Here is a 15,566-nt window from a genome sequence, read left to right as displayed (position 1 = left end):
GGCAGAAAATTAATGCCTGAGAGGGAAAGAGAAAGAAGGAATACATGAACCTGGACCATAGATAGAGGATGGCGAAGATTACATTTGCACTGATATTTAATAGGTCTATCTACTAATTAAAGATATGTAGTTGATTAATCATCTAGCTTTTGACCAATTCATTAAATGATTCAGTTAAAAACATATTCCATTCATGCTGGATCCAAGATGGCACAAAATTTCAAAATGTAATCCTAGTTTTGTGGAGAGATTTGTACAATTCTACTTTTTATTTTAATTTCCAATTGCTTTTCACTTGAAAGCGTGACATGCTTTTTTTATTTTTAAGCGGCCTATAATTTGATTACCACATTTTTCAGTTAAACTCTGAAATCTCAGGTTAGATCAAGTAAATAGATCATTGTCTGTGGATCAACCCCACAGTAAAAAATGAATGGTTTTCAGATATATGTCAGGTACTAATTTTGGAGGCCGTGTTTATTGTTCTCAACAAAAGCCATGTAGGGTAACACAACGGTTCGGAAAGACTGATCTTATAGACAGAACAGTGTGAAGAATTAGCTCAGGAACACTGAGCAAGTTGATGAGACTGCTTTTTCAAATTAATGGTAAATGTGTAATAGCTCTTAAATAGTTGTGCTTAGATGGAGAAATCCAAAAGCAAGCTGTGATGCCTAGAGCAGAAAGTATTGCAGAGGCAAAAGAGCTACATCAATGTAAAACACATCTACCTAAGGCAGGTGATTTGTAGCCCTCCAGATGTTTTGGCCTGCAACTCCCATCAGCCCTTAGCCAGCAAAGCCATTAGTTAGGGATGATGGAAGCCTCAGGCCAAAACATCTGGAGGGCCAAAAGTTGCCCACCCTTAATTTGAAAAATAGCTTTATATGAATTATGAAGTGAATGTGACGGTGAAATAGATCTAAAGTACCTCTTTATATCAGAGGGATATTTTTTTTTATACCAGCACGTTTTATAAAGCTTAATTGGATAACTTAGCTATGTTAGTTCTATATATGATGATAATGGGAATAATTATTCCGTCTTAATGTGTATGTCAGCGTCAACAGATGAGGGGGAGGAAAATCTCAATTCCCTACATCGCTTTGGCCTCCTGCTGCTACCCACAATAGTGACAAACAGCTCCCTCAATCTTCACACGGGGAAGAAAGAGGAAGCAGCAATGGCCATATGGCCCATTCAGTGGGCATTTTTACTGTGCTGCTTTTCCAGCACACAGCAGGAAATGGCGGCAAGTTTCGCTTCAATAAGAAAAACTGGATTTACGGGTCTTATTTTGTCATGGAAAAAAGACCAGAAGGAGCAGAACACGTGCAGGAGGTGGGTGGTGTCATCAAAAGGAGCCATGAAAAACCGTGAGTGGCCAGTAACGAATGTGTGATAAAATGCTCATTTGATGATGCGTTGTCTGTGTGTATTTATTTATTTGTAAGAATTTATACCCTAAACTTCAACTGATTTTCAGGATGGCTTACATAATATAATTAGAAATACAATACAATAAAACTAAAAAGCTAAAAGCAGCAACAGAAGGACTAAAAAAAACACCGACAAACCTATGAGACAGTTAAACCTGACAGTTCAGCCAGAGTTAAAAGCCTGGAAAAATAAAAAGGTCTTTGCCTAGTGCTGGGATGAAATTGGAAAGTGTTAGGGGAACCTATCTAGGGAAAATGTTCCAAACTTTAGGCACCACCACTGAAAAGTCTCTTTCTTTGGTGATTGCACCAGCTATGGTTTTTGTAATTTATTGTACTATGGCTTTATTTATTTTTAATTGCTGTTGTGATGTCTTTTGTTCCTTTACCCAGGCTTTCCCCTATTATCCCTTCATGCCTAGGATAATAAGCCCAAGGAGAGGGACACAACTATCAAATCAACTGTACACACAGACTTAGCTAACCTTCTATCCTGTCACAATTAAGGCCAAGTGTTTCGGATATATCACCGTTACTACAATGTATGTGGTAGCAGAAACAAAGACCAGGCTGGTACAGGGATCTAACTCAGTAACAAAAAATAAAAATGTACAAAAAATAAAAGTGTATTATTTACAAGATGTTGTTTCAGTGATATAGATTTTATTATTATTTACATAGATGATTAATAATTAGCCTAAGCCAGCGTCAATAACCCTAAATCCTCCCCCAAAACTAAGATAGTGATTCACCAAACTACAACCCCCCTCAAAGCTAACTGTCAAAACAGAAATCCCCTTCTTTGAGGTCACTCACTCACCCCAGGTAGAACCCGACCCCCTCCTGCTCAGCGTCAATCCTTTCTTATCTATATATACAGTACTTGAAACACTAAACACATTAATATTAATATAATAAAATATTAACCTAAGAAGTAGGTAGTTTTGTCACAGCTGTGCACCATCTTTGTGGCTCCTTATCAAGTAAGGTGGTATGTAAATGTTAATAATAAATCAGTTAGGGGTGCTGATGTGCCACTAGTGAGAATATGGTAGGCTAGGGTGATCATATGAAAAGGAGGACAGGTCTCCTGTATCTTTAACAGTTGTATTGAAAAGGGAAGTTCAACAGGTGTTATTTGTATATATTATTATTATTATTTATTTATATAGCACCATCAATGTACATGGTGCTGTACAGATAACACAGTAAATAGCCAGACCCTGCCGCATAGGCTTACAATCTAATAAGTTGTAGTAAACAATAAAGAGGGAAGGAGAATGCAAACAGGCACAGGGAAGTGTAAACAGGCACCGGGTAGGGTGAAGCTAACAGTATAGAGTCACTCTAGTATAGCTCCTGCAGCTTTAACCGTTGTGATGAAGAGGAAATTTCACCAGGTTCCCCATATATACAAATGACACCTGCTGAAATCCCCTTTTCTATGAAACTGTTAAAGATACAGGAGCCCTGTCCTCCTTTTCATATGGTCACCCTATGGTAGGCCTACTTCCAATGACCTTTTTATTTTCTCAGTATTTTAACACCTAATTTAACTTAAATTTAAACTTTGCTGTTTTAATTCCCAATTTCTGCTATGTGGTTTTATCCTGGTTGTGCTTTTCATATTGTATTTTGTAATTGTGTTTTTAGACTGTTGGTTGTTTTATTATGCTTTTCGTGGTTTTAATTTTTGTGAACCACCCAGAGAGCTTTGGCTATTGGGAGGTATAAAAATGTAATAAATAAATAAATAAATGTTCATCCAGAAGTTGTGTGTTTTTGAGTCAACGTGTCAACCCTTAAATCCAGCAACATATGCAAGCCCAGTAGCTCATTGTGCTGGGCCACAAGCATAAAGGCACAATCCTATGCATGTTTAGACAGAAAAAATCCTACAACTCCAAGCATTCCCCGGATTGTGACCTATGTGAATCTGTAATTAAATGCCGTACCTTCAGTTGCAGCACGAGGTCCATACGATATTTTCCAAGAGGGTTGATATCATTTAGGATCAGAGCAATGATAATGTCTATGCCATTGGACTCATGTGTAGCTATGCAGGACTAGAAAATACAAATAATTAGAAACAACAATACTGCATACAATCTTCTACACCCAAACAAAAAAGCCACTCGTATCAATTTTCTCCATCTCTTCCCCCAAAGTTATGTGAATTAGACCTTTTGCACAGCAGCTCTAGCAAATTAAATCTAAGGGCTTGATTCACAACTTTGTAGCCCTGAGCAGCATAGAAATGCTAAGTATTATAATTATCAATATACTCATGAAAGTAATTTATTTGGCAGTATTGGATATTTTAGAATCTCTCTATCATACTGTATCTGTCTATCATATTGTATTTTGGGCATGTTCCTGCCAAAGTTAAGAACTTTGCTTTCTGAATGGGGCCACAGTCTCTTTTGGTGGTAGGACACACAACAGGGTCTCTGATGAGCATCATGGGCAGATATTCAGGACTATCATATTGCCCTATAGCAGGCACAGAAGAATGAACAAGGAAGCAAGAGATGCCCAACAGCTGCACAATCACTTCCTGTATCGTTAGCATGAAAGACAAAAGTGGGTTTCTGGACTTCTGAATGTTCAAATAGCTGAACATCTAAGGGCAAATGCTAGTATTAGAGACTTGAACTTCAATACGGATTACCAATATTCATTGATTACAAATCAGAGAAAGCCTGGTTTAATTTAAACAATTTCTGGCTTATTATAGATCTGGGTTTTCAATAGCATTTTCAGCAATATAAAGAAATGAAGCATAAAACATCTGATGGTGTGACATTATTAATTAGGTTACTACTACTGTTTTGAATTACAGATCTGTGTTATACAAATCCAGCTAAGATTTTTCTTTGGAGGTTTAAGCTACCTGATTTTCATGGCATGGGCCTTGGCAATATTCAGTCAAGCTTTCGAGTGTTTGGTTCACCAAAGCTACGTTCTTCTCATTGATGTACAGGCCCAAAAGTCCTAGACCACCTGTTGTACTTCCACAAATACAATCCAAAAACTGAAGTGTCTCACATACTAGATTGTAGTTGGTCTTGTTGTTTTGATTTCTTAAAAAGTTCTGGAAAAAACAAGAAAAAACAATGCACATGCATGCGTAATATTAGAGCAGGGTGGACAAAAAGCAGATCTCTAGATGTTTGGGACTTCATCTCCTAGCATTCCCAACCATTGGCTATGCTGGCAGGGATTTCCGGGAGTTGAAATCCAAAATATTTGAAATCCTACCTTCTGGCTAACCCTGTACTAGACATATCAGCTCAATTCAGATACCAGGCCAAACCATGGTCTTTGAAGCTTAACTATGAACTATGTGATGACTGAACTGCCATGGTTTGTACTAAAACTTGGCATGATGTCTGAATTAACAAACCATTATTATGGCCACTCTAGAGGTTCTTGTACTATAGAGGCAAGAGTGAACTTATGAGCTGAAGCTGCTGAGCAGATGGAAAACAAAAGCAGACAAGCAGCTCTCAACTATGGGTTGCCTGTTCTACAACTGGAAGATCAAACCATGAGTTCATGTGAGCCAATATTCAAACATTGAAATACTAGGTATAAAAACAAATCATGCCAAATTAGCTGACTTTGCATAACCACAACTCTCCTCCAAATTAATTGCCAAGACAAAAAATACAAACATTAGAGTCACTGAAATTAAGTAGCTATATTTATGGAGAAATAACACCTTTTCCCCATGCTAATACACTAAATTATCCATATGCACAACTCTAAATACATATCAAAAAGGTTTTCTTTGCATCACTTTTGGAAGTACTTAAAACTACAAATGCAACAAATCTAGCACATTGTTACATTCAATTTCAAGTAGATTGAAAGGCCTTAAGCAAGTTTATTTGGAGTCCAATGAGACTTACAGCTAAGCAAATGTGCATAAGATTGCAGCCTTAAACATATCTATGTAGTGCTGATTTGTAGCCATAGTAATGACAGAAGTTTGCTACTTGGTCTGAACATTTGCTAGACAGAATTTGGGGCCTTCATCCACAGTTGCATTCTTAACCCATAGCTCATTGTCTTGCTATTTACTGTGTAATCTGTACAGCACCATGTACATTGATGGTGCTATATAAATAAATAATAATAATAATAATAATTGTCAGAAATGACAAAAGGTCCCTGGTTCAATCCACCAGAAGTTCCTGGTAAAAGGATCTCAAGTAGCAGAACTTGATCTTTGCCTGATATATGTATGAGCCATGGCAAATCTGAGTAGACCGTACTGATCTGACTGTATTGGTATAACTCAGTGAGCCAGTTCGCACATCACAACAGCCCACCATGACTTAATTTACCTGCGGGGGTTGTCGTGTCATGCCAGGCACTCACGGGCGCCATTTTTCATGGTGGCCACAGGCATCTGCCTTCCCATGGCTTGTCATATTATGTGAACCCAGGTGGCAGGGGGTGTTTTGAGGTCAGACAATCCTCAAGCCATGGGTTATTTGAGGGTTCTCTAACCCTCAAATAACAACCCCTGCCACCTGGTTTTGCATGGCATGATAAGCTATGGGAAGCCCGACACCCGCCATGCATAAATGATGCCTATGGGCACCCGGCACAATGTGACAGCCCCAAGGGGTAAATTAAGCCATGGTGGGCTGTCGTGTCACACGAACCTAGTTGGTATAAATGAACTTCGTATGTTTGACCAGGTAGCAGAAGATGGTAAGTATTCTGCCTGGGTCTCTGGAGAGCCATTGCCAGTCAGAGTAGACAGCACTGTGCTAAATCGACCATTGGTTTGGCTCAGCGTAGGACAGCTTTGTATGTTCATACGTATGGTATTGTTGGTTACTAAAATTGACTGACATAGTTTATTCCAAATTGTTTTGGTATTTTTAAGTTTCAATAAGATTGAGGAAAGAAGTCCTGGGCTGTAATATCACATAAAATATAGTTTTCCCTTTTCAAATCTCTATTGGATGCCCAAGACCTGCTTATACTTGCGTAACTTTTACTCTTATTGGGGCTGACGAAACAACCTCCCCAGCAGCATACCTGGAGTTCTCGATTGTGATTCTCACATAATAATTGAAGAAACCTCAGTATTGGTTGCATGATAACAATGGCTGCGCTCATGGTCATTTCTTCTGCAGATTTTTCCTCTGCATTTCCTGCATCTGTTCCTGCACTCATGAGATCAATTTCTGGGTCCATTTCTCTGCGGTACACACAGTAAGCTTTGGATGTTGCTGTGGAGGCTTCTGTTAATTGGCCTTTCATTCCTTCTTTCAGATGCAGATTTGAGTCTCTTACTACAGATGAGATAACAGATGCACAATGATAATCAAATACAAATTTGGTGTATGTGGGTTGGTGTGTGTGTGTGTATGTATTAGTACAATTAAATATCTTCTAAACTAGGTGAGCTACCAATGAGTTGTTGCAAGGACAAGGAAGTCTATAATGCACTTTGATAAATAAATACATCTTGGCCCTAAACTGTTGGGATCCTGCGAAGACTTTCTGAGCTTTAGCCAGCTATAGACAATATGAGGGCCAAGTAGATATTGGGTGGTATCCAATTCTGTCTCAGCACTAGCGAAGATCAATGCTAGTGCAACATTATTAGAGCTTGCTAGGCTAAGGGGGAAAGTGGTAGTTTTCGCACTGCTGAAATTCAGTCGCAAATTGACCATTTCCCCCTTTGTCTCGTATTACTGACATTGCACTAGTACTGGTTTCTGCTATCACTGTGACAGAGCACTAGATATTGCTCATTGCCTTTGGTTAGTTAGAATTTGCAGTGAGCCCTCAGGTTCTTCTAGGGTGGTTTGGGCTTCTTGCTGTATCATTAAAAAAACAACACTCTCATACCTTAAAGACTAGAATTTATTATTATTAAGTTCTTGGGGTCCCCGCATTTGATGAAGTTGACTCTGGTTCATGAAAATTTATACCATAATAAATGTGTTACTCCTCAAGATGCTGCATTTGCACATCTCTTGAAGCCAGAAATTTTGGCTCATCAGACTGCATTGTGAATGACCTGCAGGCTTGCGCATGCAGTCTCTTCATTCCTGCTTTGCTTTTCCTTCTTGCGCAAGCGGATAAGCAAGCCAGGCATGAAGTCTGAATCCAGGGTTATGATTTATTGTGCTCAAACAAGCTAGGATGTGCAAGCCTATCTTGGTATGAATCTGCTCAGTTATTAAGGACAGCAGGAGAGGCCCTTTTGAAGATGCCTTTGCTTGCAGGGTCTGCTTGTCAGGCAATGCAAGAAAGGTCTTTCTCTCGTGTTGCTCCCAACTTTATAACGCACTCACTTTGAAGTTGCATCTCGTCCCCATTCTCTCTGTGGTCAGGAAGCAGGTGAAGACACATTTAACTTGGCTTTTAAACTTCTTGTTATGGCTTTTAAGTCTATTTTTAATGTTTACTGTGTTTTTATTTGTGTGTTTTTATTGTCTGAACATTTTGTGAACTGCTTTGGTTGGCTTCAGAAAGGTGGTATAGAAATACATCAAATAAATAACTAAGCCAATACCAAACTCTAGTTTAAAATTGGCCTACAATCCTTTTTTGTTTGAGCACAATAAACCATAAGCTTGGGTTCAGACATCTCAATAAGGCATACATGGCTAGTTTGTTTATTCATTCATGTAAGAAGCAAAGCGGGGTTGGAAAGTGTACATTGTGGTTTAATAAACAAGGTTTCCTGGCTTTAACTGAAATGCAAACACAGATTTTGTTGGTTTTGCTACAACAGACTAATGTCTTCTCCCTGATGTGCTAGTTTTCTAAGTGTAGGCATTTTTTTCTTATGGGGAAGTATTCAGTCTTGTCATTTCTCACATGCAGTCTGAAGTGGTGCAGGTCTTGAGGCCTGATCCAAACGAACAGCTCATCAAGTGATAAAATTGTTCTTGAAGACCAGACCTCAAGATTCTGCTATACTGTCTGGCTTAAGCCAACAAAGTATAGGACATTTTAATCAATGATTTTATTAATCATGATTTTAGCTATATTCCAACAATTTCACTAGTTACCCATTGGTGCCAAGGCCCAATTCAAAGTGATGGTATTGCCCAATAAAGTCTTAGAACTGTTTGGGACCAGGATACCTGGATGGCTGCCTATCCCTATTTATGTCATCAGAGGTCTTACTCTGATTCCCTTTCTTTCTCATTAGGGTACCCGGACTGCGGAATTTCCTCTCAGCGGAGGTTTCTATAGCCTCATCTTAGGGTGGCTATGTGTCCTAGTTTTCAGAGGACACATGTAGGGCTGTAGGTCTTCTATTTGAAGACCTGCCCACTCCAAGCCCAGATTAAGGATTAACATCCCTAAAAAGAAACAGCAGGAGCCTTGAAGTTGCCCATCAACAACTAGCACTTGGACAGCAGACTGAGCAGGCATACAGTCCAGTCGTAGTCTTCCCTTCAATAGTAAGATGTATTGTATGCCTATTTAAATTAGAGTAATTATTTCTAATTTGAATCTCTATATATGAACTAGCACACGCAAAATGTATGCAAAACTACATCATCTTTTATCCTCTTTGCTGTCAGTGTGTAACTGGCCACCCTACTTCTTCTATTCTTCTGAAGGCAAGCAAAAAAATGATCTTTCTAAGAAAGCCTTTTGGGAGGAAAATTGCTTGTGCTTTACTATTGGTTGAATTTTACTGTCGACCTGCTATTAGTATTTTTATTTCTTTTGTGCCTTATATTTATTTATTTATTTATTTATTTTCTTTTATTTCAGAACTTGAGTTCTGTTCTCGAGGTGGTAGTAACTGGTCTTGTTTTACTGCAGTTTTTTAAAGTTTTAAATTGTAGTTGACTGTGTTACATTTTACTGCAGGCCAAGTTGGATACCTGATAAATAGGAAAGTCGCATATAAAAACTTTATATAAATAAGTAATTTTTAATGTGTGGGTTGGAAATATTACTGCAACTCCACCAAATGTTTCTATCCTGTGTTTTTTCAGCAAGGTGTTGTTTGCATTGTACGGAGTCTGTAGTGAAATCAGTATTGGTGATGAAATACAGTCCTAGTTCTCTTTACCTCTCTTTTTTGGAACTGATATGGTCAAGTCACTGTCATCATCCTTCTTCTTGCTGCTCAAATCAATTGTGTTTACTGTGACTGTTGATCGGATTTCCTGTTGTGCTGTTTTCAGCCTATCATAAAGAACTTTAAAAAACTTTTCAGACTTTTTCTGCTCATTCAACTGCTGATAAAAGGAATACTGAAATGGAAAAAAATGTGAAAAAATGCATAATGTTAAACTGTTTATTTCTAACGGTAGCAAATAAAACAAATACAGTTAATACTACTCAGAATTTAAGAAATACCTTTCTGGATTAGAACAAGGCCCATCTAGTCCAGCATTCTGTATAATACAGCAGCCAACTAGATGCCAGTGGGCCTGCTCACAAGCCGATTAAGGTGATGGTCTTCTCCTGTGGCTTGCCCCTAGCATCTGGTGTTCAGAGGAATACTGCCTCTAAACGCAGAGGTTCTTCTTAAATGACATGGCTAATAATGACTGATAGACCTGTTCTTCATGCATTTGTCCATTCTAAAAAATACCATCTAAGCTAAAAGCCATCACCACATTTGTGGTGGTACAGAAATCCCATAGGTGAATAATATGTTGTGTAAAGTGCTTCCTTTTGTCAGTCTAAGGGCACAATCCTATTAGATCCACCTTGAATATCGGCTTATGAATATCCAGTGCAGAGCAGGAGGCACGTTGCACCTCCCACTCTGCATTTAAGCCAGACAGGCATTTAAGCTAAATGGGGAGAGAAATAGGCTGGGTCAGTCATAGGATACCCCTCCCCCAGGAATTTCTCCATTTTCTGAGCACTGAGAATTAGCCACAATGGTTCTCTCTGCCCCAGCTATGAGTGGGAGAGGGTGGGGAGCGTGGTTTCCTGGCTCCAAGGTCAGACCCCTGTCTCTGACCTCAGAGCCAGAAAACGAAACAATCCTATATCCCCCAGACACTGTCTAGGGGCCGCAGGATTCCTCTCTAAATCTTACTTTTAGTTGTCCTATTCTATTACTTCTCTACCTTTATGATACCTTGTTGACATAGGGTGACAAGAAAAGTATACAATATTCTACCTGTGGTATTATGATACTTGCTGTTTTATTTTCAATCCTTTTCCTAACCATTTCCAATACTCGGTTTGTCTCCTTCACTTCTTCAGTACACTAAGAGCTTTTCTACACAAGGCATTTATTGTGTGCTTCTCATTCCCTACTTGTGGTTGTTTTCAGGTTCTTGAAACGACAATGCGGCTCTCCAGTTTCGCTACTGTTTTTAAACAGCACTTTTGGCGAGGTTTTTTTTTTAGAGTAGGGAAAATGTGGTATTATTTGTGAAAATGAAACAAAAAACTTTTTTCCACCTGTGCAGTGGAAAAGCAGGAAAGGAAACCTCATATAGTGCTTGGATTTCAATTCTGTGTCGAAATTGCAAGTACATACAGGTGATTAACAGCCTTGTGCAGAAAAGGAGGGGTGTTTTCCAGATAATGTTGACTTTCACTTATACTCCTCCCATGTTTTCCCACTTCTTCCCCTGCCTCCCCCCAGCAAAAGAACAATTGAGGAAGAAAAGACAGATGAGCTACACAGTGTCTTTTGATTGGTAGCACTAGATGCCCTCTGTCTGGAAGCATCCAAAATCAATGTTTTCAGTGAGCTATCCATCACGATCCCAAGATCTTTTTCCTGGGTGGTTACAGTTAGTGCACACCAAATTCTTTCTCGTTCAGTTGAGATTCAGTCTCAAAATTAACTGTATAACAAGTAGGGCAGGCATCAGGACCTGAGCACTCTCAAGCACTGGGAAAAGATAGCTGGCACTCTAAGGTGCCAACTGTGAAGGACAGTCCAAAATGGCTGTGGTCTTGTTCAGCTAAGTCTTGTCCGGATAATTGTGTTTAACTGTTTAACTTGGCCCAGGCCTCTGGGCCAGAGGGAGTGAGTTTGGAGAACATTCCTCAAAGTCCATCTCATGTCTGGGTAATTGGCTGTGCCCAGCACTCCCTGCCTCCTACCACAACACCTGTAGATTTATCAGCCTGACCGAGGTCGGACTAATTGGGATGTTATTTGTTTCAGCTGTGGGAAGGAATGTCCTCATGGAGGGGGCCTCGCTTCTGAGGGAGGGGGTGTCAGGAGTCCGAGTGGGGCCTGTCAACTGGCATGGGGATAAAGAAGCAAGTAGCCAGGAACCTTCCATCTTCCTGGAGGCTACACGTGGGTAATGTGGAAGATCAGTTCCAAGCTGGGCTGGAGCTCAGGTTTAGATAGGGTTTTTTATGTTTAAAGTGTCTGGATGCTTTAGGGGAGACTGGTTGCTGCTGCGGCAGGTTTTAGAACAGGTTAATGGCTTTATGGTGTGACTGGTTGCTGCTAACCTTTCCTCAACACTTTACCTCTTTCCTCCCTTCTTCCCTTTTCCTTCAGCTTTCACTGCCTGACCAGAGCCTTATGAGTTAGATTTTAGTTTGTGTAAATAAACCTGCTTTGGTCCTTAAAGTGTGTGTGTGTGGTTTTATTCCTTAAAGGGCTGGCTCTTCCTGACTAAGGTCAGGGCTAGAGAGGGGGCTACCTGGAATCTAGATGTTTGGTCCGGGAGCCTACCTTGCAGGGATGCTGGGTTGACCTCAGCCTTCCTTCACACCAACTATCTTTTTCCACTGCTCACTCTAAGGGTGTACCTAATTAGATCTATTAAGCCAGTGTACAGCTGCACTCACCCTCTTTTGGTGAGATGTACAACCTTCCCTTCAGGATCAAGCTCAGGAGAAACCAGTTCTGCCAGTTTTGAACAGATACTGGCTGTGCACAACACTGATTGGCTGGTGCTAGTGACATCAGGAAGCCACCTCCCCAACCCACAATAACATGAGCATATTTTCAAGTTTAAGAAAACTGAATGTTTTTTAAAGAAAAAATAAGCTCCCAAACAAATATTTAATCTGACAATCTGAAGCATTTCCATTTCACTGGAAAGCAAGTACATGTTTGAAGAGTAAAGGCAAAAGAAAGACAAACAGAACGCCAAGTATATTGACTCCTGCTTGAACATATGTCTGTATACACCCTGAAGATGCTTTTCTCTTTGAACAGGTTTTCAATATTAATAGATATATTAAAATCATAATGCAACACCAAATAAGTACCTGAATTTGTGTGTTTCCTTCTTCAAGCAATGCAATACCAAGCGAGATGGCTTCAGAGAATATCCTGTCATTTTTGGTACTGACAATAACATCTGTGACAAGTTCTGAAGCTCCTTCTTTATCCAGAAGGCATTGGATATCATGCATTGACACACCAGACTTATCTGAATCTTGTCCTGAAAAGCTACCTAGAAGAAAAACAAAGGAACATTCAGCATTTGGCAATAACAATTATGGCTATACTGCATATAGTGTGTGTGTGTGTGTGTGTGTGTGTGAGAGAGAGAGAGAGAGAGAGAGAGAGAGAGAGAGAGAGAGAAAGGGAGATGAGTGAGCGAGAGCAGGGCCATTCCATCAGCCCTGCTAAAATGTGGTTTTTTCTCTCCTCTTCCCTCCCCATTCCTTTTTCCTTGTGTATCAGTTAAAAAGCCTGCAGGCAAGGACTGTCTTGCTTAATTGATTTTATGGGAGCCTTTTTGGCTGAAGCTGAATATTTCCCAAGTATTTAAAATACTTGGGAAATATATAAATAAATAAATAAATAAATGCAATGAAATAATCAAGAGGTGTCAACATGAGTCAGGCTCAACTCAATAGTAAAAGCGAGAGACAGATGGGCTGATTACAGCCTCCTGTGTCCAATAATAATAATAATAATAATAATAATAATAATAATAATAATACTGTGGTCTACCAATGGGCTTTAGCTTTACAAAGCAAGAGTGTGTTTTCAAGATCTATTACAATTTTTAGGCATAACTAAGCTGGGTTGAATGAAGCTTTGGGGTGGGACTAATCATTTGAGTAGACAACAGTGGGCTGGATGGACCAGCAGTCCAACTTGGTCGAAGGCAGATTTATATGCTCCAATTCCCCTTAAGAACACAAGAAGGCCTTGCTGGACCATCTCGGCCAGCAGTCTTTGCAAGACTCTCAGGAACCAGGAGGCACTAGAAGTTGTCCATCAGGAAATGGCTAGTATTCTTCCAAGGGGTGGCTGCAAATCTTTTACCCAGCCCTGTGCTACCATCACTGCTCAATAATCACAGTGAGCATCTATACATCTAATATTAGCAGCAAGGCCAGGACCGTGTGTATTCCTCCATTGTGGAAAGGCACAGATTGTGGGATACAGAATTCAGCTTCCTAGGGCTATCAGCTTTCATTTGTTAAATGTGAGCATACCTGAGAAAAGATTAATGATCACACAGTCTCGCTGAAATCAATGGGACTTAAGCTGAAATCAATGGGACTTAAGCTAATCAGACTGACACTTGCTGCATTGTGCCCCAGGTTACTAGCCCTCATGACTTTGCAGAGAGGCATGGAAGTGTGTGAGAAATCCCTGGCAACGTTTCAAAATACAGAGGGATGGCTGAATAAAGGGCTCACTAGACCACCTTACCTTACTCCTGACTAGGAAAAGAAGAACAAGTTAAGCATATATGTACATGTGTGTGTATATATATGCATGCAAGTTGGCTTAGTTTGTATAATATAGGTCACAGAATTCAATTTTACCTTTATGCAGAAATATTGCAATCATTCCATGAATACGTTTCAATTAATGTTTTTGTATATTTAGGCCACAATCCAGGACGAAGTTGAATAAACCCACCGATTGGACTGAATAGTCTTAAGCCGACTAACTCTGTGTTAGATGGTAGCATTAACTTTAAAATGAACTTTTGTTCAGAATACACACAGACAGCCCTGGGGAAATCCTTCAAGTCAGCAGATACTAGCCAAAGGGAAGCACTTGGAGGCTGCAAAACTTTACCTGAAAGTAATCTCTATTCCCAAATCATTATATATAGGATCACGCTTCATGTCCCACTGATTTCAATCAGAGAGTTACTGTCTCCCATGGAAATCAATGGGAATGTGCTTTATTCTTCAGATTGTATTTTTCCCTGGCTGATACGTGCCCACATGTGCCTTACTAGAAAGAAGAATTGAATGTATTTGTTTCAAAGAATGCTTTAAAAAAAAACCCAAAAAAACCATGATGTTTATTTACCTCCTCCTTGTGTGCTTTTGCCATAGTTGCTGGAGAGAGGACCATTGATGCTGCTTCCATAGTCGCCTTTAAAATAACGATTGAGAAGTATTTTCCTCAAGTTGCTACCCTTGAACAAAAAGATAAAAATAGTATGAAGAATCACCATTTCGGTAAATAAGCTAGTGGGTATATTCAGATTTGTACCCCTTTTCTTTTCAAAAGCCATAGGAACATACAATTCATGCCATCCAACCTCATGTATTTCAGCTTCACCTTCATGGAGGATGCATCTTGGTGTCATTGAGCAGGTGGGATCACTGCCCACCAAGGAGGAGCCATTGCTGCTTGCTCTCATTCTGCCCCTCCCCAAACATGACTTTGGCCTATTGCTGGGGCAGCGCCTCCCCCTGCACACATGGAGAGGACTGATACAGTATTTCAATTCATATATTTATGTGTACCTGTATTATGCTGGTCATTCTGAAACGAACAGCATGTCGCCATGAAGAACCTCAATTGGCGGCCCTTCTCTGTAGTGTCACCCACACTCTGGAAAAAACCTCCCTCATGTGGTTCAGGAGGCAGAAAATGTAACATCCTTCGAATGCCTCCAGAAAACACATATTTTTACATAGGCTTTCCCTGGGCTATAACTGCTGCTGGGTTTTATTTTGGTTCTACATGGTATTTTTAAACTTTTGAAGCTTTATTTATTGCATTTCTATATCGCCCAATAGCCAAAGCTCTCTGGGCAGTTTACAAAATTAAGACAATTCAAAGTATAAAACAACAGTAGAAAACCATAATTTAAAATACAGTATAAAAGAACAATCAAGTTAGAAACAGCTGCAATGCAAACATACAAATTTAAAATACAAATTTAAAATAGCAAAGTTAAAATTAATTTATAGACT

At 39.6% G+C, this 15,566-nt stretch overlaps 1 protein-coding gene across 1 annotated transcript in view; it reads right to left on the bottom strand.

Annotated features, from left to right (window-relative positions):
* ITPR2 (inositol 1,4,5-trisphosphate receptor type 2) overlaps positions 1–15,566 on the bottom strand; it is a 286,514-nt gene that overhangs the window by 79,329 nt on the left and 191,619 nt on the right. Inside the window, exons 38-43 of the mRNA XM_063134243.1 lie at positions 14,671–14,779; positions 12,651–12,838; positions 9,511–9,694; positions 6,498–6,754; positions 4,333–4,533; positions 3,395–3,505 (exon numbers count right to left, since the gene is read on the bottom strand). Of these exons, the coding sequence (XP_062990313.1) occupies positions 3,395–3,505; positions 4,333–4,533; positions 6,498–6,754; positions 9,511–9,694; positions 12,651–12,838; positions 14,671–14,779 (1,050 nt within the window). The remainder of the gene's footprint in view (positions 1–3,394; positions 3,506–4,332; positions 4,534–6,497; positions 6,755–9,510; positions 9,695–12,650; positions 12,839–14,670; positions 14,780–15,566) is intronic.

This window comes from Elgaria multicarinata, chromosome 9 (genome assembly GCF_023053635.1).
Source record: "Elgaria multicarinata webbii isolate HBS135686 ecotype San Diego chromosome 9, rElgMul1.1.pri, whole genome shotgun sequence".
In the NCBI taxonomy this organism is placed as follows: domain Eukaryota; kingdom Metazoa; phylum Chordata; class Lepidosauria; order Squamata; family Anguidae; genus Elgaria; species Elgaria multicarinata.
The sequence above is the reverse complement of the archived record's forward strand: the minus strand, read 5'-3'. Positions and strand labels throughout refer to the sequence as shown.